The 20731-nt window shown below is 56.6% G+C and overlaps 1 protein-coding gene across 3 annotated transcripts; it reads right to left on the reverse strand.

The window, feature by feature from the left end:
* Positions 1-808: 808 nt before the first annotated feature.
* Positions 809-20214, reverse strand: MPL (MPL proto-oncogene, thrombopoietin receptor). 3 transcript variants are annotated; one of them, XM_077823853.1, is made up of 12 exons: positions 19991-20214; positions 16535-16670; positions 14254-14432; positions 13112-13266; positions 11432-11588; positions 10895-11024; positions 10014-10186; positions 9605-9747; positions 9046-9205; positions 5332-5470; positions 4812-4896; positions 809-3515 (listed from the first exon to the last, which is right to left on the reverse strand). In XM_077823853.1, exons 1-12 carry the CDS (start codon positions 20091-20093, stop codon positions 2988-2990), a joined length of 2088 nt encoding a protein of 695 aa, XP_077679979.1. In that variant the 5' UTR covers positions 20094-20214; the 3' UTR covers positions 809-2987. The 3 variants fall into 3 exon arrangements, with proteins under 3 accessions (XP_077679979.1, XP_077679978.1, XP_077679977.1); XM_077823852.1 differs by having other exon boundaries at positions 817-3515; positions 4812-4899; positions 11432-11585; XM_077823851.1 differs by having other exon boundaries at positions 819-3515; positions 4812-4899.
* Positions 20215-20731: the final 517 nt, after the last annotated feature.

A 20731-nucleotide genomic window follows, 5' to 3' on the forward strand; every position in this document is an offset into this window, starting at 1 on the left:
GGGGGTTATGTAGCAGGAGCTTCGGGAGGAGATCCGCTCCCACGGTAGCCGCCGCAGACCTGGTCGTTGAAAACAGTTTCCAGGTCCGGAGGAGGTCCTGGTAGAAGACCGGCAGCCCGGAGAGGTCTTGCGGAAAACCTCTCGGACAGAGATAAAAGAGCTGCCGGTCGTATCGGAGTCCTTGGAAGCAGCGCAGGAAGGCGTGCGCTAGTATGCTCCACGTCAAACTACCTGCACTATAGAGGAGCCTCTGCAGGGCCTGGAGGCAGAAGACACGGACCTGAGTGTGCAGATATTTCAGGCCCTGTCCTCCTTCCTTCAGGGGTAGATGAAGAACCCCAACAGGGACCCAGTGCAGTCCTGACCAAAAGAACTCTAGAATCGATGTCCGGAGGTTGGTCAGGAAACCCAGGGCCGGGACCAGGGTGTTGAGCTGGTACCAGAGCATGGACAGGACTAGTTGGTTAAGCACCAACGCTCTCCCTCAGAGGGAGAGACATCGGAGTAGCCTCGCCCATTTCCGGAGCTGCTCTATCACCCCGCCTTCTAAATTTTGCCAGTTCTCCGGCGGAGAAGGGTGCGTGGCAGAAAGGAAGGTAGAGCAGCGGACTCGCGCTCCACCGGATAGTCTGAAACACGGGTGGGAGGGAGCTCACCTGCCGCCAGTCCCCTACCGCCAAGCCAGAGCTCTTGACCCAGTTGACTCGGGCGGAGGAGGCTGCCGAATAGATGGCCTGGCAAGCCTCCACCCTACTGATAGAACAGTGTGAGATATTCTCTCAGGGAACTCCACACTCACAGATCTCTCAAAGGGCTTTTATAGAGGAGGTGAGAATCCAGGACATTTTCCTACTGCACCTTAGGAAGGGAAGTGTCAACCAATTGAACTGCATATGTAAACAGCTGTATCGTGACTGGCCATGGCTGAGTCCACTGAAAGCTGTTGCTCTTCTTGGCTGAGCCAATCAGAGAACACATTCAGATCTATTCAATTTAGGTTCCTTACACTGTGCTTTTCAGGGTAGTATCTGAGCACCTCTCACTAGCACATAAAGTGACTAACATCTGTCCCATGTGTGTTCTCTCCTCTGGTCCTTCATGGGAGAAGCATGCGCAGGGGAATGGTTTAGGATTTTTAAAATACATGTACACATACTTTGTTTTTTAAAGAAAGCAAGGCCTTTCAGTTGGAGCAGAAGTTGGGGAGGTTTTGTGGGAATTCAAGCTAGATAAATTCAGACTGGAAATACGGTGTAAATTTTTAACAGTGAAGGGAATTAATAATTGGAACAATGGATCGAGGGTCATGGTGGATTCTCCATCACAGACAATTTTTAAATCAAAATTGGATGTTTTTCTAAAAGATCTGTTCCAGGAGTTATTTTGGGGATGTTCTCTGGCCTGTACTATACAGGTCAGACTAGATGATTACAATGGTCCCTTCTGCCTTAAAAATCTATGAATTTCACAGTCTCACACTGGCCCCTGAGAAGGCTCTGTCTCCCACACAGAGCTGCTTTATCCTTATTGCAGGGAGTTCCACTGTGCCAGAGGAGTGGAGTTCTCCACCACTCTTCATCCCAGAGCTTTAGGTGATCATTAGATACTCTGAGAGCCTTGCGGCTCAGGGCCAAGACCTTTAACTTGATTTGATATTTCATGGGAGGCCAGTGTAGGGAGTGATGGGATGGGACTCCAAACTGAGGGGTCCGGTAGTAGAGCTCTCTGCTTTGTGATGAGGATTTCTCAAGAGCTTAAGTTTGTCTCCAGGGACTGCTGCAGAGTGTGCCACATTAGTAAACCACCCTGGTCCAATTAGCAGCAACAGGCCTCACATTCCAGTAAATGATTCTTTATTACTGATCAGTAATGCCACAGGGTGTGCACCGCATTCTACAGGGCAAAGCACAGACCAGGCAGGACCCTGCACCCAGGAGCTTCAGAGACCATGTCAGGAGGGAGACAAGTGTAAAGATATGCTCTGGAGGGAGAGAGGGACAGAACTAGGCACACACAGGCAGTGTGGAGAGTGGGAGAAAAAAAGGGAGCACAAAGGAACTCGTTCCCAGCTCAAATGGCTGTGACTGAGGCAGGGGAGTGATGTCATAATGCTCTGGGTTTCCTAGCTTGGCTGACTGGAACCATGTAGACAGCTTCACGAAGACGTTAGACGTTTCCTTGGCGTGGTTTGAAAGCTGACCGGCTGCAATTCATGCAGCCAGCTGGCAGTGAAAGGGGGAGTGATTTGTTGGGATCTACGAGCTAGGGGCCCAACTGAAAGGTCCGGTGGGCCTGTGGTAGAGGGTGGGCGGGGTGCACCAGAAGTGCTGAAGGGAAGTGCAGGAGGCAGCTGGACTGGGGAGCCAGGGGGAGGGAAAGCTGACTTCTTTTCTTGTCTCAGGTCGGATTATCTATAATGAGGCAGGACTACTGCTGTACTCATCCCCTCCCATCCCCTTTTCAAAGCCCCCAGCTCCCACACAGAACCCAGGGGAGGGCTCACCCCACTGTCCCAGATGTCAGAATTCTGCAGCCCCTCCCCAAGGAAAGCAGCTGGGGATCACAGAGGACAATGGCTGGAGTTCCTTGGGGAAGGGTTCAGATTTCTGACCTCCAGGACAGTTGTAGTGCCCCCTACCCCATCCTGCAGGACTTCTCTGGTAGTGCCAGGGTGCAGCTTGTTTGGAGGTCTGCCTCAGAGACTGATCACATGCTGGGGAGGGCGGTACCGCCCACCACTGACTGTACAAACACCATCAGGCCTGGCCCATTTAGTGCGGGATCCTGTCACCAGCAAAAGCTGACAGTGGAGGCTGCAGAAGAAATGCACGTAACTCTACAGTATTTGCCCATGGGGGTTCCTCCTGCCCAGCTGAGGATCCAGTCAGGCACGGATGTCCCAGCCGTGAGGTTCCAATGACACGCCAAGCCCTCTGCCTCACTCCCATCCTCACGAGGCAGCCTGGAGCATGTAGCAGATCCTGCACTCAGAGGAAGGGCTGCTGCTCCCAGCTGCTCATCAGCAGGTAGGACTGGTTAGAAATGTCTGTAGTGGACATGGACTGCTTCCCGGAGCATGGGCAATCCCAGTCCTCTTCCTCAGAGTCCACAGGCCCCCCTAGAGGTATGTCTTCGGCCTGAAGGCTGCTAGGCACCAGTGGGTTGTACTGGATCTCAGCCCTGTCCTGCCGGAGCTCTGAGTGGGCATCTGGGACATGGAGCAGGAGCACAGCGAGACCCCTAAGGTAGCTGTCATCCCCCTCCCCTCTGCTGTCCAAGTACTCATTCTCGTAGCGGCTGCCCGTGGGGCTGCTGGGATGCAGCACCATGTAGTCCTGGTGAGGAGAGGAGAGATTGCTAGTCTCTGGATCCTCGGGGATGTCAGACCCTGGGCCTGCTGTCTTCAGCAGGGTGGGCTCTGGGGGAGTCTCAGCCCCCTTCCTCTCAGAAAGGACTTCCAGGAGGCAGGGTAGGATCACGTCTTCCAAGGGCTTGTTGTAGAATGAAGTGTTTGCCTTAAGGAGGAAGGGGAAATAGCACAGGTGAGTGTAGGCTGGGGCAGGAGGGGGAGGGAAAGTAATGCAGCCCCCCGCCCCAGACCAGGCCTGTATCCCACCCTCTGTGTAGATTACGCATGCAGGACAGAGATCTCCATTTGATACATTTCCCCAGTCACTAACCTCTGCCTGTCTTGCCTGCCCTTGGCCCATTAATACGTCTCCTGGGACCAATCCTCACATATCAACCCCGGAGCGGCTTCAAAGAACCTGCCAAAGGAATGTACCCCATCCCCTCCTGCCTCAGTCTCCCCCTACGTGACTTGGGGGAAGTGACCCCGACTCCCTTTGTCAAAGGCTTTGAGATCCACAGTGAAAAGCTGCTGAAAAAGAGAGGAGCCAAAGGTGATGACCCTGCCTGACTGGAAGTCACCCCAGGAGCCTGAGGCCCAGGTCAGGTAAGAGCCAGGCCTGGCCCAGTGGCAGCTCCCCACATGCCTAAATGCTACAGCTGTACCACAAGGCTCAGAATGGGGGCATTACCCCTTGGGGAGGGGACATTCCTAGCTGGCTGGGGGGCTCATGCAGAGGGCTGTACAGCCCTGTGTGTCTGGAAACGCTTGGGTCTCCTTTGGGGTGGTTTTACAGCCCAGAAGCCATCCCCACAAGGCTGACCCACAGGAGTGCTGAGCACCCAGCTGCAGCCACAGGAGCTGCAGTGCTTAATTCCACTGAGACTCAGACTTGTGATTACTTGGGAAATGGCTCCACAGGCAGAGACATGACAAATAGCTCCAGTGAAAGGTTTTACCTTGTTGGCTCTGGAGCAGGGAGGTGGGGGAACGCACAGTCTCTACCAGCTGGCGTTCATCTGGGGCATAGGGTGGCCCGGTGCCCGGTTTTTGACCAGAAAAAAGTCTGGTCGAAAAGGGACTTGACAGTGTCTGATCAAATCTACTGACCGGACACCCAAAGTCTGGTTACTGTGGGCAAGGGAGGCACTGGGTCATCACCTGCCTCAGCCCCTACTCAGCCAGGGCTGCCTCCTACCTCCGTCGGCTGCAGCTCCCAGCCACAGCTCCGCAGGTGAGTCCCTCCTGGGCAGAGGGGAAGAGCAGCGAGTGATGCGGGGGTGGGAGGGAAGAGGAGCAAATCGGGAGTGGGGTCTTGGGGGGAAGAGGCAGGGCGAGGGAGGTTCTGGCACTCCTGCTCAGTGTCCGGTTTTTAAACCTTACAAAGTTGGTGACCCTACTGAGGCAGGACAGCCACCTCGGCTCCTGTCCCGGGAACGCGCCTGAGGCCTCTGCACCTCACCTGCTGCTGCTTGCTGCCGTCGGTGAGGAAAGTGCCCAGGACACGGTGCAGATCTGGGGCGGGCGGCCAGAGCTTTCGCTTCACGCTGCTGGGCAAGGAAAAATGGGGGTGTGAAATCACTCTCTCCCCAGCTCTACACAGGCCAATTAAGCTCCACATGGCCCTATGCGAGAGACATTTTCCCTCCCCACCAAGCACCACACAGGTCTATGTGCAGAGACACCATCCTGCCCCTGGCTAGTCCCAGAAACACACTAACCAGGCCTGTCACAGCACAGTCCCACTGGGGGAAAGAAATTAGGGTCTAAAAGGGTGGGCACAGCAGGGAGAACTCTCGGGGACAGGGAGAGAGCAGGGGAGCAGGAGAAGTCAGTTATCTTTACCCCTGATGAGGGAGGGATCTGTTACCTGTACCTTGGGAGCAGAGGTCAGTTACAGGAATGGGAGGGTGTCAGTTACCTGTACCCCGTCAGGCGGGGGGTCAGTTACCTGTACCCCAGAAGGGGGAGGGGTCAGTTACCTGTACACAGAAGGAAAAGAGCACCTCAGCCCCAGGAGTCCCACGAAGAAGAGCAGTGTGATGGTGAGGCTCAGTATTATCCAGCCGGGGACAGAGAAGGGAGCAGTGAATGCATCGGGCTCCCCAGTGTCCTTGCTGCCTGTGATGAAAATAGGAATTGTCTGCAGTGTTGTTATGAGCAATGTGTGTCTCAGGTGACCCATCAGACTTTGTCTTGTGACCTGCTAGGTAAAAGGGATTAAAGCGCTTCCTCTGGCACAGAGGGAGATATGAGGTATTTGGGTCATGTAGCTGTCTGGGGTGGTATAAATGTGTCCTCAAGACCTGGCTGGGATCAACACATATCAACACAGAGGCATCCACCATCTGACCTGACGTGAGGCACCAGGAGGGGTGCTGCCTGCCTGGATCCCACATCTGACACGTTAGGGAGAGGTTGCTGAAATAGAAATGTGAGGTCATCTAATCCTGCCCCTTGTGCTGAGAGGGGACCAATTAAACCTAGATTATGTAATGAGTGTTCTGAGCCTGATGGCTCTGAGCCTGATAGGACATTCGAGATAATTACTTGTGAGTCCTTAGGGTCCAGTTAATCCACAAGCAAGAGTCTAACCAGGTGACACCAAGGCAGGTATCTAGTGAAAGCAGCCGCTTCAGTCTGCTCAACGTCACTACCTTGCTGGGGATGCTGCTTGCTAGACTACCCTGCTCCAGTTTGTGCTTGTTTCTGCTTCAGCTCCTGCTCCACCCTGTGCCTGCTCAAGCCACAGCCGGTCACCCAACTGTCCTGATGGACTATCCTTGGCAGGTGTTTGTCCAACCTGTTCTTAAAAGCCTCCAGTGATGGGGATTCCACATCCTCCCTATTTTAGAACTTAACTACCCTTATAGTTAGAAAGAGGCCTGTCCTGGGTCTGGTACTATTCAATAGTTACATTAAATGACTCAGATAATGAAGTAGAAAGTATGCTTACAAAATGTGCGGATGATACCAAGCTGGGAGGGATTGCTAGCACTTCAAATGACAGGATTAGAATTCAAAACGACCATGATAAGTTAGAGAATTGGTCTGAAATCAACAAGATGAAATTCAGTAAAGGCAAGTGCACACAGAATTTACTCCAAAGAGCAAGTCACCTAAACACCGCCTTCACTAAGCAAGGACAAGACATCAGAAAAGTAGATTGCATTGTGCAGTGGGCAACCCAAATACCTGAGGACAACCTGTTTCAATATAGAAAAACAAACAAACACACACACACACTTACTGACTGTGTCCCCAGCCACCCCACATTGGACCCATGATGTATCATCAAACAATTACAACCCAAACTTGATGGGAACCCTCTTCTGGCCTTCAACCTCATCTTTGCCAAGCTCATCATGAGAAACAAGCTTCTTATTGTCCAGGACACACCGACTCAAAGTGGCACTAGTCCCTACCAGAACTGATGCCAAACCTGCAGACACATCTCCACGACAATGATCAATACCCCTCACAACACACCTTTCGAGATCCATGGGTCCTACATGGGGTGTACCCCATCCAGTGCATCAAATGCCCAACAACAACTATGTGGGTGAAACCTGACAATCACTATGCTCTCAAAAATGATAAAAGACAACAATACTCTTATCACCCAGAAGTGAACATTCTTCACAAAGCAATCACTCCACAGCTGACCTCTCAGTGCTCGCCTGCAGAGGAAAGCTGCAGAACACCTTCAAAAGACAATCTTGGGAACTTAAATTCATAACTCTGCTGGACGCTAAAAACCGTGGACTTAACAGAGAAACTGGTGTATGGCTCATTACAGCAATTTGTAGCACACCCTACTGCCTGCTAACCCTTAGTTGCCCATTTCATTTTAAGTGATCTCTTATAGCATGTTTGAGCCCTTTATACTTAATCTGTCCCACCTCATATTTTACTTGGACACTGCTTACCTTCTCCAGACTTGAGGAAGGCCGCCATGAAGCTTGAAAACCTTCCCTTCCACCAACAGAAGATGATCCAATAAAAGATATTGTCTCACATACCTTGTCTCTCTCAAGTGCAATGTACTACACTTAGGAAGATAAAATCAAATGCACAACTACAAAATGGGGGCTACGTGGCTGCTGCAAAGGATCTGGGGCTTGTAGCGGATCACAAATTGAATATGAGCCACAATGTGATGCAGTTGCAAAAAAGGCTAATGTTCTGGGGAGTATGAAGAGAAGTGTCATATAAATGACACAGGAGGGAACTGTCCCACTCTACTTGGCCCTGATGAGGCCTCAGCTGGAGTCTTGTGTCCAATTCTGGGCAACACACCTTAGGAAAGATATGGATAAACTGGAGAAAGTCCAGCGGCGAGCACCAAAAATTATACAAGCCTTTAAAAACCTGACCTATGAGGAAAGGTTAAAAAAACTGGGCCTGTTTAGTCTTGAGAAAAGCAGACTGGGGGGGGGGGGGAACTGGGGGCGGAGGGGGGGCAGAGAACAGTTATTCAGTATGTTAAGGGCTGTTAGAAAGAGCATGAGATCAATTGTTCTCCTGGCCACTGAAGGTAGGAGAAGTAGTAATGGACTTAAAAAGGAGATTTAGGTTAGATATTAGGAAAATCTTTCTAACTCTAAGGGTAGTTAAGCTAGGGAATAGGCTTGCAAGGGAGGTTGTGGAATCCCCATCATTGGAGGTTTTAAGAATTGGCTGGACAAACAGTTGTCAGGGAATGCCAATGGCCGAGCAGTAACACTCCATGGGAAAGCCTGGCAGGCTGAACAGCTGCACTTGGCATGTTTGCAGCACAAAGACAACGGACTGGAGGGGCCGGGGGCCTGGGATGAGAACAAGGTTCACATACACAGAGCAGCTCTCCTTTGGGACACAGCGAGAGAGAGGGAGAGGATGGATTCTACAGCACCTTGGCTAGGGGAACCCCTGCACTGGCCAGTTCAGAGGTTTTCAAACTGTGGGGCATGCCCTCCCAGGGCGGTACAGAGGCATGTTTTTTGGGGAGGGGGTGAGCGGCAACGCCAGGGAAAAGAGCGCCACCTTTACCCTCTGGCTCGCCTCAATGGGGCACCCAGCCTGTGGGTCAGTATCAACATCTGCCATGGCTAACCCAATTTCCGCTCCCAGCAGCCTCCACCCCCAAAGACTGCACTTGCCTTCCCGCACCCTAAAAACCTGAGGGGGGGGAAGCAAGGATCGTGTCTATTTTTGTCTGGTTGGGGGGTCGCACCCCAAAATTGTAACTCAAAGGAGGGCTCAGCTCAAAAAGTTTGACAACAGCTGGACCAGTCTGAACTCAGTCTTAATCTTTGCTCCCTATGCTAATCTCAGAAATCTCCAACACTGCCTTCCAGCTGGCTGTTAAATTCTGCCCTGGTCTGAGACAGGTTACTTGGCATCACTGCAAATACCGACTGACATTCACTGATCCCCAAAGGGATGAAAAGTCTTCCTCAGTCAGACTCGTTGGGCAGAGCTCATGGGGAGACACGGGATGCTGGTGGCCAAAGGCCCAGTCCCAGAGTCACTGGGGTTGTATGGCCCACCTTTGTGGAACAGTGTGACCCACACTAATGGCAACTCTGTGGAGACTGTTAAAGGCTGACAGCACCTCCCACCCAAGGCCTCAGCCCCTAGTGCCCCTCACCTCAGCCAGCTGCAGGCCCCCCTCCTCACTCAGGCCCATCCCCGTCAGGAGCACTGGCCCATACCTGCTCCAGAAGGGCCCTCCACCACGATGGTCTCTGACCAGGCACTCCAGAACCCCTGGAGCTGCTGCGCGTTGGGCTTGGCTCGCACCTGGAGGAGGTAGCCGGGGCCAGCACGCAGGTCCAGGGTCTCACTGTTGGCCGCATGCTGGATCTGCAGGACCTAACCAGGGAAAGCTGGGTTACACCCTGGGAGCATGGGGTGAGGCAAGAGATGCTTCGCTGGGCTCCACAGGCCCCGTGCTGACCCTGGGGTTAGAGCTGATGGTGACTGGGGTGGGGCAGACAAAGGGCAGGCCAAGTTCTATTGGGTTTGGCACCTTTTTCCTGGACCCGTCTCCATGGTATTGGAGCACCTCCAGGGGAGGGGTGCACCAGTTCCCACGGAGCCCTCCCCTGCTGTGGGAGGTTGCCGGGGTGGGGGTGTGTGCCAGTCCCCAGGCAAACCTTCCCTGCAGGGTAAGGGGTGTGCTCGTACCCAGGGAGACCTTCTCTGTGGAGGTGAGGGGGGTGCCAGTCCCCATGGCAACCTCTCCTGCAGTGGGGGGCAGTCCCCAATTACCTTCCAATCCATGCTGTTCTTCACTGAGTAGCGGACCTGATACACCATGTACTCTGCCAGTTCCTCCTGTGGTGGGTCCCACTGCAGCCTCAGCTGCCCACTGCTGATGTTGGCCTGCAAGATCCTTGGGGGTCTGGTGAGCACTGCAGTTTGAGCAAGGAGCATGTTAGCACAGCTGGGCAAACGGAGAGTCCCTCGCGCAGCCCAGCCCCCGAGTTCCACCCACACTGACCCCGTCTCTGCCCAGACAGGGCAGGAGAGAGCTCTCTCCTGCTGCAGTGCCAGGGTGGGGGCTCCCTGGGCAGCACCCCGCAGTGCTGCAGTCAAGACCCTCACAGGACAGAGGCTTGTGCAACCATGGGGAGGAAACCTGGGGAGGAAACAGGACAGGGAGTCAGCGGGTTCTCACCGGCCTGATGCATCCGGAATGGCTCCCCAAAGTAGCTGAGGACTGGCTCAAGATGCCCCCGAGAGACATTCACCAAGGTGAAGATGTCGCTGTCATTCCTGGGCTGGAACATGCAAGAGTGGGTGCTCTGGGGCCCTATGCTGTGCTCCTGACAGTGCTGCCAAGCCTGGCCTCTGGGGAGGAAGCAGGGCGCAGGTCAGTCCAGCTGAGACGTCTGCTTCCCGATCCCTCCGGCAGCCATGGCTGCCCCTTCACTGACCTGTCCCTGTGCAGCCAGACTCCACCCTCACCCCAGTCACCCTGCCCCTCCCCTCCCCGCCACAGGGTAACAACCTGCCTGGCTCCTGTCACCATCCTCGCCCCAGTCACCGCGTCCCCTGCCCCCCCACCCCCGCAGGGTAACAAACCCGCCATGTCCATGAGGGCCCGAATGTCACCAGCAGGTGGGCACTGCCCCAACCTTGCCCACAAGCGCCTCTGGCCTCCTGGGCTCTCTCCCCCTGGCTTGAGCTTCCCCCTGCTCCCTGAGGGTCTGTCCTTGCTCCCCTGGAGCTGCCTTTGATGACCAGCCAACTTCTGGCCCTCAGTGCACAGCACAGAAAGAATGGCATGTGCCCATCCCGTGGCACAGCCTCCTTCATCTCTGCTCCTGAGCAAAGCAGGGGATGGGCAGGACAGAGAACCCCTCAGTCTGGGAACCTCTGGGGCCTGCAGAGCACAGGCACCAGTGGGGGGAAGGGAAGGCCCTGGCTGCATGGGATTTGCGGTGCTGCTCTGCTCCTAGGACAGGGCGCTGCATCTGTGCATCTGAAAGTCGATCCCAGAACAGCTGCCACACTTCCCCACCTCGCACAGAAGTGGAATGTCCTGGGCTCTGTCACCTGGAGGCATCACTGCTCCCTTGGGACCGATAGAAGAGGCTGTGGGAGCTGTTGGAATCTGCAGGATCCCAGGTCCACTCACACCGCACCCACTGCAGGTCGGGGGTGAAACAGCGCAGCCCGATCTCCCCTGGGCAGGAGAGAACAAGTGAGCTCCAAGCAGACAGGGCTGGGCCACAGGAACAAGGAGCCCAGTTTACAGTTCACAGTTCATTGGATGTCTGAGATCCTGCAGGCAGGGCCCTACAGAGCTGGGCTCTAGCCAGTGGGCCCCTTTGTGCCCAAGCCCCCAGGTGCCATCTCCCGCAGGTTCCACCAAATCCTGTCCTCTCTCCCTTTGGCCTTGATGTTCCTCAGAAGCCTTCAGAGATGGGGGATTGTGACAGTTCAAGGAACCCTCGATGCGTGAGCAGAGTTGAAGTGACTCTCTCAGCTCCCACCCTGGCTTCTGGATGGGCTGTGTGTTACCAGGCAGGACTGGGGAGATGCTGTGTGTGGGTCTCACAGCCAAACCCCTTCTGTCCAGGAGTCACTCACCTGAGGAGCGGGGTATTTCAGCAGCCACTGCCTGAGACCAGGGGCCCCAGAATCCATCCAGGGACAAGCCATCTGGCTTGGTGCGGATCCGGATGTGGTACTTGGCCCCAGGCTGCAGGGTGTGGAGGACACATGCCCTGGTGCTATGCACCTGCTTCTATAGGAGAGGGACCAGACTGGGTGAAGAGGAGAACATGGGAGCTGCTTCAACCACCACATACACTGTCCTTGCCTCTAACAAGACGTCCCCCAAACCTCTCAGCCCCTGAGCCCCAAGGGCCTGGGGTAGCACCAGAGAGGTGACACAGAGTCACGTCCTCCCCTGCAGGAGTCTGGCTGAATTTCCAATGACCCCATTATACGGCACATGCCCATCTAGGGCAGGAAATGAGGTGACTGCAGCTGCCAGGCTGGGATTGGGAATTGCAGGTAGAATGGCATGAATGTTCACCAGAGAATGGCATGAGTGTTCACCAGTCCGTGGGGCCTGTCACAGCCGGACAAGGGAGGGGAAACACAGCATTACCCACAGCCCATGGGGTATGTTACAGCCAGTGGTGGATTTAAAGTTAGTGGGGCTCTGTGTGCAGCTTCATTTTTGGGCCCCCAAGGCTCGGGACCCAGCCAAGAAAAAGAACATCCTCTCTTATCTCCCCCATCCCTTCCCCGAGTTTTTCATTCTTTTTTCTTCATGCTCCTCCTATATTATAAGTAATAGGAAGTAAATGAAAATAAAGTGAGGTATCTTGATTGGGGCAGGGGGGTGGGGTGCAGGAGGCGATGTGGGGGTCAGGCTCTGGGAGGGAGTTTGGTGCTGGGTGCAGGCTCTGGGCTGGAGCAGGGGGTTGGGGTGCAGGAGGGGTCAGGGGGACGGCACTTACCTTGCGCGGCACAGCTCCCAAAACAAAGAGCAAACCCCTCTGGCAGCGGCTCCTACGTGTGGGGGAAGGCCAGGGGGTCTCTGCACACCGCTGCATGCAGGTGCCACCCTCGTACCTCCCATTGGCTGCAGTTCCCGGCCTATGAGAGCTGCAGAGTCGGTGCTAGGGGCAGGAGCAATGCACAGAGACATCCCCCTCCCCAGGGCCACGCTGACCACTTCCGGTAGTGGCGTGGCACAGAGGGCAGGGAGCCGCCTTAGCCCTGCTTCTGGCACATCTCTGCGTGCCCCTTGGGGGGAGGAGGGGCAGCGGGTCTCCGTGCACTGTCTGGGGCAGGGGCAGCGCATGGAGCCGCCTCCCCCCACCCCCACCAGCGCCAGCCGCTGGCTACTTCCAGGAGTGGCGTGGGGCCACTGGCCACAAACTGCAGGCAGTCTAAACCCTGCTGCACTGCCATCCGGGACTCAGGGGCAGGTTGTCAGATGAGATTTCTCCTGCATTTTGGAGGCCCCCCTGTTTGTTTCATGGTAAATCCGCCTCTGGTTACAACTGGCCATGGTGGGAGGAACACAGCAATATTCACAGCCCATGGGGTACGTTACAGCCGGCCATGGGGGGAGGAACACCGTGTCACCCACAGCCCATGGGGTACGTTACAGCCGGCCACGGGGGGAGGAACACCGTGTCACCCACAGCCCATGGGGTACGTTACAGCCGGCCACGGGGGGAGGAACACCGTGTCACCCACAGCCCATGGGGTACGTTACAGCCGGCCACGGCGGGAGGAACACAGCCTTACCCGGCAGGGTGGTTCCATGGAGCCCACAATGCAGTAGAGGATCTCATAGATGAAGAGCTCGGTGTATTCAGTAGCTGGGGGTTCCCAGCTCACCTGCAGCGCCCCAGCTGCCCCAGCCCAGGTGGCAGTTATATTCACAGGGGGAGCAACGAGCCCTGGAAGGAAAGTGCCAAAGCTAACAGCCTCTGCTGCAGGCTCAGGGGCATTGCCACAGCTCCAAGGCCAGGCTAGCAGCATGCAGCAGCAGCAGCCGCCGCCTGTACGTAACCCACCCGTGCGGCTAGGCATGGCCCCGAGGCACTACTGTAATAACAACTGTGTGACGCCAGGGATGGGCGTTGTTTGGGCCCAGGGCCTGGCTGTGCCAGGACACGCTGTCACTTGCATGAAGAGCTGGGTACTGCTAGCCGCCAGTGCCCTGGGATTGGAGCAGGGTCAAGCGGTACTTGAGCTTGCGGCTAGGCTGCCTCTCCATTACGGAGGCGGTTGAGGGGCAGACAGCATGGTCCCGCGCTGGCAGATGATGCTAAACCAAGTGCTGGAAGAAGAGCTGCATGGAGCAAGCCTCAGAGCTGGGACGGAGCAAGCCAGGACGTGTCCATCTCTCTGCAGAAAGGTGATGACCCCTGAAGTCAAACACCGCAGGGGCCTGACAGGAACCATGTGGATGGGTTTCCCTTCTCTTTCGGCAGTAAGAGGGTGTCCACCTGAGCAGCAAGGGCTGCTTCTGTGCCATGCTCCGGCCTGACTGGGAGGGGGGCAGTACGCTAGCAGGCTGCACCAGGGTGACTTGAGACCTCGGCAGCGGGGTGAGGGTCATTGCTGCTCTCGAAGTGTGGTATGAGCATCACTAGATTATGGCAGCTCTCTCCTTCCTGGGCGGCACAGAACAGAGATGCTGGGAAACACCACTCTGCCCCATCGGCCCAATGATCTGCCAGTGTCAGAGAAAAGGTGGCAGCAGGGGGAGGACAGGGCCTGGGGCTTCCCACAGCAGTAAACCCTTCACCACACGGCCCCCGGAAAGGACAAAGCACTGGAGAATCGGCTGTGCCGGCCCTGATGCATGGCCGTGATGTAGGGGCGGGGCAGGGGCAGGGCTCCCTGCGCCTCGCAGGCAGAAAGCGGAGGCCAGCACTCACCGACCGTCTCCACGGCGACTTCCCGGGAGTACTTGGTCTGGTTGCTGCGTGTGTCTAGCACGCGGAGGCAGAGCTGGGTGAAGAGCCGCACCTCATGGCTGCTGGGGAAGATGCAGACGTAACGGCTGCCCCCGCCGCTCCGTCTCTGCAGAGTCAGCGCACACTCCTTGGCCGTCTCCCTGGGGAGCAGGGCAGTCAGGGTGCGGGGTCGCAGCCCACACAGGCCTCGGGAGGCGCCTCACCAGGTTCCCCTTCCTCCCCCTTGGGCAGCCCCAGCCTCGTGGCCAGGCTGGGAGACTGGGTCCCAGTGGGGCTGCCAACTTTCCAATTGCTGAAAACCAAACACCCCTGCCCCACCTCTCCCCCGCCCCTGCTCAGTCTCCATCGGCCCCCCGGGATGTGGAGCCTGCCCAATCGGGGCACAGCGGGGGCAGGTCCCCACAGTAAGGGGCCAGGGTGGGGAGGGGTCAGTCCCCAAAGTGAGGGGCTGGGCTGGGCAGAGTTGTTCGGTTCCCATAGCAAGGGGCTGGGGCGGGGGGAGTTGGATTGTTCAGAGGCCCAGAAGCTGCTCCCTGCCCAGGATCTCCTGGACGGAACCCTGTAAATGGAGCCCATTGACTGCACGGTTTGGTCCTTGCACCGCGCCTAGCCGTCACCATGCTAGGAGATGGGCCTAGCAGCCTAACCTAGTGCACTGGAGCCTCCAGCCTGGCCCCGAGTGCGCCCCCATGGCCTGTCTGGGAGAAGGCAGCTTGCAGACCCCTCACCCCTGGACTCAGGGTCTTGTCCCTTCACCTGGGTGGCCAATATTGAAGTGAAAAACAGAACCCCACAGAGGGGTGTTCTGAACTCCTAGACTGCCGGCATCCGATCAGCCGTGTAGTGAACACTGAGCTGGGACCAGCCTTAGAATGGAGGGGCTTGACAGAGCGAGATCATTCACACACAAGCAGGATAGTCCATTACACACACGCACGATTTTCGGCACAGTTTTGTGTGCAAAAAAGGCACACACAATTATGGCAGTTGCATGTTCAAATAATCAATTTGCATGCTTGATCGTGATAATTGCAATTGAGATCATTGCAGGTGATTTTTGTATTATTATTATTTTTGCATATACAGTTCTGCACGTAGTACTTGAAAGAGCAGACCCACGGTGTGTGAGAGTAAGTAGGGAGAGTGTGTGTGCGCGCTCTCTCCTCTCTCACCCGCTAGTAGAAAGCCACCATCCTTGCTGTTTTGCTCTGAGCATTCCTAAAGCATTCAGCAGACTGAGCGATGCAAGCACAGGGCTGACTTCTACCTGGAGCTCATAACTGGAGTCAACTGCAACCAGGAACCTTGGGTTCTTGCAGAATGAGGCAGGAGCAGGGTGCCCAGAGCCACCTCTAGCTGCAGGGAGAAGGTGAGGAGCAGCCACAGCCCAGGGGCAGGGCCCAGAGGGGACGGGGGGTCCCCCAAGCAGTTTGTGCTGCTGCAGAGGGCGGAGCCTTCAGACAGGGGTAGACTGGGCCAGAGCGAGCTGCCGCGTGCAGGTGCTGGGATGGGATGGAGCCAGCAGCTACTGTGGCCACCCAGCTTTAATGCTGCCAGGTTACCTTTTCAACCGGACGTTCCGGTCGAAAACCAGACACCTGGCAACCCTAGGCCCAGCAGCAGAGCCCTTTGTGGCAGCCCATGCCATTGACCGCCTACCAACACCCGCCCTGCAAGGGCCAGGCTTCCAGTGTGCAACACAGGAAGGGAGGCTCCCCCCCTCAGAAGCAGGTTCTCTGCCCCTTGGGGCCCAGGCAGCAGGGAGACAATGGGAAAGTGGCCAGGGCACTAACCTAGGGCTTGGGCAACCGGCATTCGAGTCCCTGCTCCCAGCTGTACCAAGGGGCCAATGGCCCTGCCTGCCTGTGGGGGCTGAGGGTAAAACCAGACCACCAGGCACGCAAGCACTATGGTGGGGGCGAGCACAAAAGTACTGACGGTAGGGGGGTGCGTTTCCCCACACAGCTGCCAAGAACATACTGCAGCCGGAAGCCAATTCCCAGGCTCTGGAAACCAGTGAAAGGCCAAGACTGCTGCAGAAGGCAAAGTGCTCCACTCGGAGCCGTGCCAGGGAGACGAGGAGTGCAGCATCTTTAAGCAAACCACCAGGAGTTAAGCAGGGCTGAGGCGTATGGGAGCTGCTGGCAGTCAGGTGTCTGCTTAGAGCACAGGGCAGCCAGCCTGGCCCTTGGGGAGGAAAAGGCCAGGGCTGGGATTCCAGGGCCTGAGAGTCCTGACCTACCCGTTGTAGGTATAGTAGAAACGGTATGTGTGGTTCCCACGCTCTGCCTCCTCCTCATCCCAGAAACAGGTGAGGTCTTCAAAAGATCGGGAGAAGCAGCGAATGGTCTCAGAAACCTCTCCCAGGAGAGCCACATCTGCATGGAGAAGAGAGCTGTTTAGTGGGAAGGGGCCTGGAGAGGCTGCTCCATAGTCCAGTCAAAGTGCCACCAGAAGGCAACGAGAGCCAGAAGCACGGTGCCCCATTTGTGCAGTTGCCATGCACTGGCCTGGTCTCAGGGCAAATTAGAGCAACCAGGTTGCTGTGTCCTGTGCCAGCTGCCAGCAGCACCCAGGGCCTGTTCCAGTAACTGCAGATCAACCATTTGCCAGAGCAGCCTGGGCCCCACCCCTTTTCCCTGACCACACCGTTATGCTCAGGGGACCGGCGAGACAGAGCAGCCACATGACAGCGCTGGGCCAGCTGCGGTTTCCCCCATGCAGGGGAATTTGCTGCTTTGTGTCACCAGAGCCACATGTGGCAGCCCTACTGATCCGGAGAGTCAGGGCTTTAATGTCTTTGCAAGGGCTCAGGTGCCACAGTGATGGGCACAGGACAGAAAGACATGCTATTGGCTTTTTGATGTTGTATTAGGAAACCCCCCTCACTCTAGCCCAGGGCTCATATGTGCTTCCCTAGCTCAGCCCCCAGAGGTAGGTGTGCATCACCCCCCACCCCATGCAGTTAGATGGGGAGCCTATGGGAGTCCTGCCTTCCACCGTCTGTCACCGTTTACGCCTGTGCAAAGGGGCTACCAATGCTGCCCTGGGGCGAGGGGTGGACTGGGAGAAGCACGCAAGGGACAGGGCAGGGGAGAGTCAGAGCTGGGATTCAGCCACAGAAGCTCCCTTTTCCACAGGTGGCCATCAGCCTCCCATGCTGGCCAGCTGGCAAAAGCTCTTTGGGAGGCCCGGCGGCATAACAGGTAAGAACCCGCCAGTCTCACGCCATGGCTGCAGAACGTGGCCCACCCAAGCAGACCTTTCACCAGGGTCCAGTGGGCTCATGAGGTCTGCTCCCCGTTCTGATCAGCCTCACAAACTGAGTGCCATGGGCCATCACGATCTGAGTCCATCCCCGCGCCTGGGCTATGGTGTAGGGAGGGGCGGGTCATTTGGGTACAAACAAACATCCCAAAATAGCCCTGTGGTTGGCATGTGGCTCGGGCCAGTCTCAGGCCAGCGCAGCGGGAAGCACACCCTGTCTCATGCTGGGCGATAGCATTCACTGCAGAAAAACGTGAGGAAGTGTGATAAGGAGAAGCAGGTCCATGCGCTCCCACGACAGACACAGCAGCTCTGCAGCAGCAGCCCCTGGATAGAGCAGACTAGCAGGAAGGCCTGGGGCTTCCGGACTCCTCCCTGGAGTGGGAGCAGGGCAGGGCCAGCCCTGGGCATCACACAGGGAGGTTGTGGGGGAAGGAGACAATGCAGGCGACAAAGAGGTAGGGAGTGCTGCACCGTGCAGGGCTCAGGGAGCTGGCTGCTGGGGGCATTCATCCCTGCTGCCATCAGGCTCACAGCTGCTTAGTCCCCCACCCCATGCTGTCCCCAGGTTTGCACAGGTAATTGCTGCCATAGTCTCTGGGCATCTCTGTCCCGATCAGCGAGCCAGTTCCAGGACTTACCTAGAGAGAAGTGCAGTGAGGGGTGCCCTGGTGCCAGAGTGGGAAGAGCCTGGGACTTGGGCTTGCACAGGAAGCATCAGGAGTTCCCGCAGCTCAGCAAGGGTGTGGTGCCCCCAGGGAGCTGGCCAAAGACAACGCCCACCCCCACCCGCAGGGAGCCCACGGTCCCACCTGGAGACACCCCCCTTTTCCCCAGGAGTGCACCAGCCAGCTGGAGATCCCCCTAGGAGCCCCCCACCAGCCAGCCAGAGACTCCCCGCCAGGGAAGCCCGCTCTCCAGCTAGAGACATCCCCCCTCCAGGAGCCCACCATTCAGCCAGGGACACTCTCCCTCCTCCAGGGGCCGATCGGCCATAGACAATGTCCCAGGAAGCCAGCTGGCTGAAGGAGCTCCCAGGCCACCAGTATTAAGGTGGCCTGGCTGGGGTGCCATGTACCATCATGTTCCATTTCTTGGTTTTCAGCGGTTTGAGTTCGGCTGCACTCCACGTTCTGGAAGGGCACCAGGCAGCCAAGACACCCTTACTTCAGTGTGAATGAAGTTTCGGGGCATTTTGTTTCTTTGTTTTATATTTAAATAATTTCTCAGCCTGCCTACACACCGGAGCCCAGCTCTCCCCTGCCACAACCGCAGGCTCCTTGGGAATGGTTATCCCAGTCCCAGAATGCCCTTCACTGCCCCTGCAGCATCTCCTGCCTAGGCCAGTTCTCCCTCCTCAGCCCCCAGAGCGACAGGTGGTGGCATGGGACCGCAGGGCCAGGGAGACGATGCAGGAACAGTACAGAGCCTAGCATGGAGTCAGCTGGGACATTTTTGAGGGTGGAGAGGCCCCCCAGCCCCAGCCTCTGCCCCACATGCATGTGCAATGCACACCCACAGTATCACTACACTGCAAAGGTGGGGTTGTAACTTGGATTAGCTAAATTGGCTGAAAATAGTTGAAGAAATGGCAATTTGGCTTTTATCTCAGGTAAGCAGTGCATGCTGAAGCCTCCAGGGAGCCTGAGGACAAACATCCTGCTGTTCACCCACATGCAATACTGACTTGCCTGGCATCGCTGCTATATTAACTGCTTAGTTAACATGGGTTAAGAACACACTGGATTTCTTTCCAGAATATGGATACCCACACAGCACCCCCCCACCACCTCACAAAGCTTGATGCAGCTCCACTCAAAGGCAGGGAGCTGGTCAAGAGCAAAGAGAGGTGCTCTCTCTTCCCAGGGACCTTGGGGTGCCCCCCAACCCTGGGGCCCTAGTGCACCCCTATCCCCAGCACTCACCAGTTGGCCAGAGGCATGTGCAGTGTGCACACATGGGACAGTCACTGCTGTGAGCATTTGCAGAGTCTTGGCTCAGGGGAGCTGTGCTTAACACAAGACCCAGGGGAGTTTGCAAAAGTAGCCTGTAGCCTGGAGTCCCTGCCTGAACCAGACAGTATCCGCCTGGTCCCAGCTGTAAGTTGAAGTCATCTGCCTACCCCCAGCTGCACATGACCCCAAGGAACCACTCACAACTAGGGCTGAGCCAGGTGTGGCAGGGCCTTGGCCACGCCCCATTTTACTCAGCCCCAAACCAGAGGAACCTGGAGGTAGTCAAGCCGGCTTTTTGTGCTGGCAAGTTGGGCCAGGGTGGATGAGAGACCTACTGTTCCCTAGGCTCACCTCTAGCCATGGCCTATGCACCGACTGCAGAGACCCACAAGGGACTGAGCACACCCTCCCCTGCTTCCCCCCACAGCACCTCCCCAAGGGGGGGCTAAGGAATGACTGAGGCTCTTTGGACCCACCTTCAGATGTCACCGGAGCAGGGCTCAAAGCAGGAGTGAGGAGGCTGAGCAGGAGTCCAGCTACCAAGAAAAGGGGCTGCCCTTGGCACAGCTGGGCCCCCATTCTGCTACAGCGAGCATTCAGTGCCAGTCAGAGCGCAGGGCTCCAGCCACCTGCCCTGCAGAGCTGGGCATCCAGGGGCAGGGCTGTTCTGTTTCTGGGCCTGACTTGCTCCTGGAGCTCTGAGACACAAAGCCTTTATCTGAGACATGTCAGCCTCGCTCCGCAGGAAGCCTGGGTGAAGGGCCCCTTCCACCCCCATCCTCCCAACTTCCCCAGCCCCCAAACCACCATGCTGTGGCTGCTCAGCCGCTGACAGTGACGGCACCAGTAGGGCCTGTTCCTATCAGATAGTCAGCACGTCCTGCCCGTGCGGCTACAGGGGAGAATGGAGGCTGGGATAGGAAGAAAAACAACCCTGCTGCGAGACACCCCGAGTTGCTGCATGGTGGGTAAGGAGGGGGTGCACCCGGGAGGGACTCCTGCCTCTAAGGTGCACACTGGGTCCCTCTGCAGGCAGCACCCTGGGCCTAGCTGCCCCCCCCACACCCATTGTGTGAGCTGCTCTTTGCACACACCAGCCCAGTCGGGGGCATGGGCGCACACACGTCTCAGCTATTCATTCCTTGACAACGCAGGGCGACGAGGCTGCTGCATGTCACCGGTGAAAGGCAGCTCTGGCTCATAGAGGAATGCTGCAT

Source organism: Eretmochelys imbricata, chromosome 8 (assembly GCF_965152235.1).
Source record: "Eretmochelys imbricata isolate rEreImb1 chromosome 8, rEreImb1.hap1, whole genome shotgun sequence".
NCBI lineage: Eukaryota > Metazoa > Chordata > Testudines > Cheloniidae > Eretmochelys > Eretmochelys imbricata.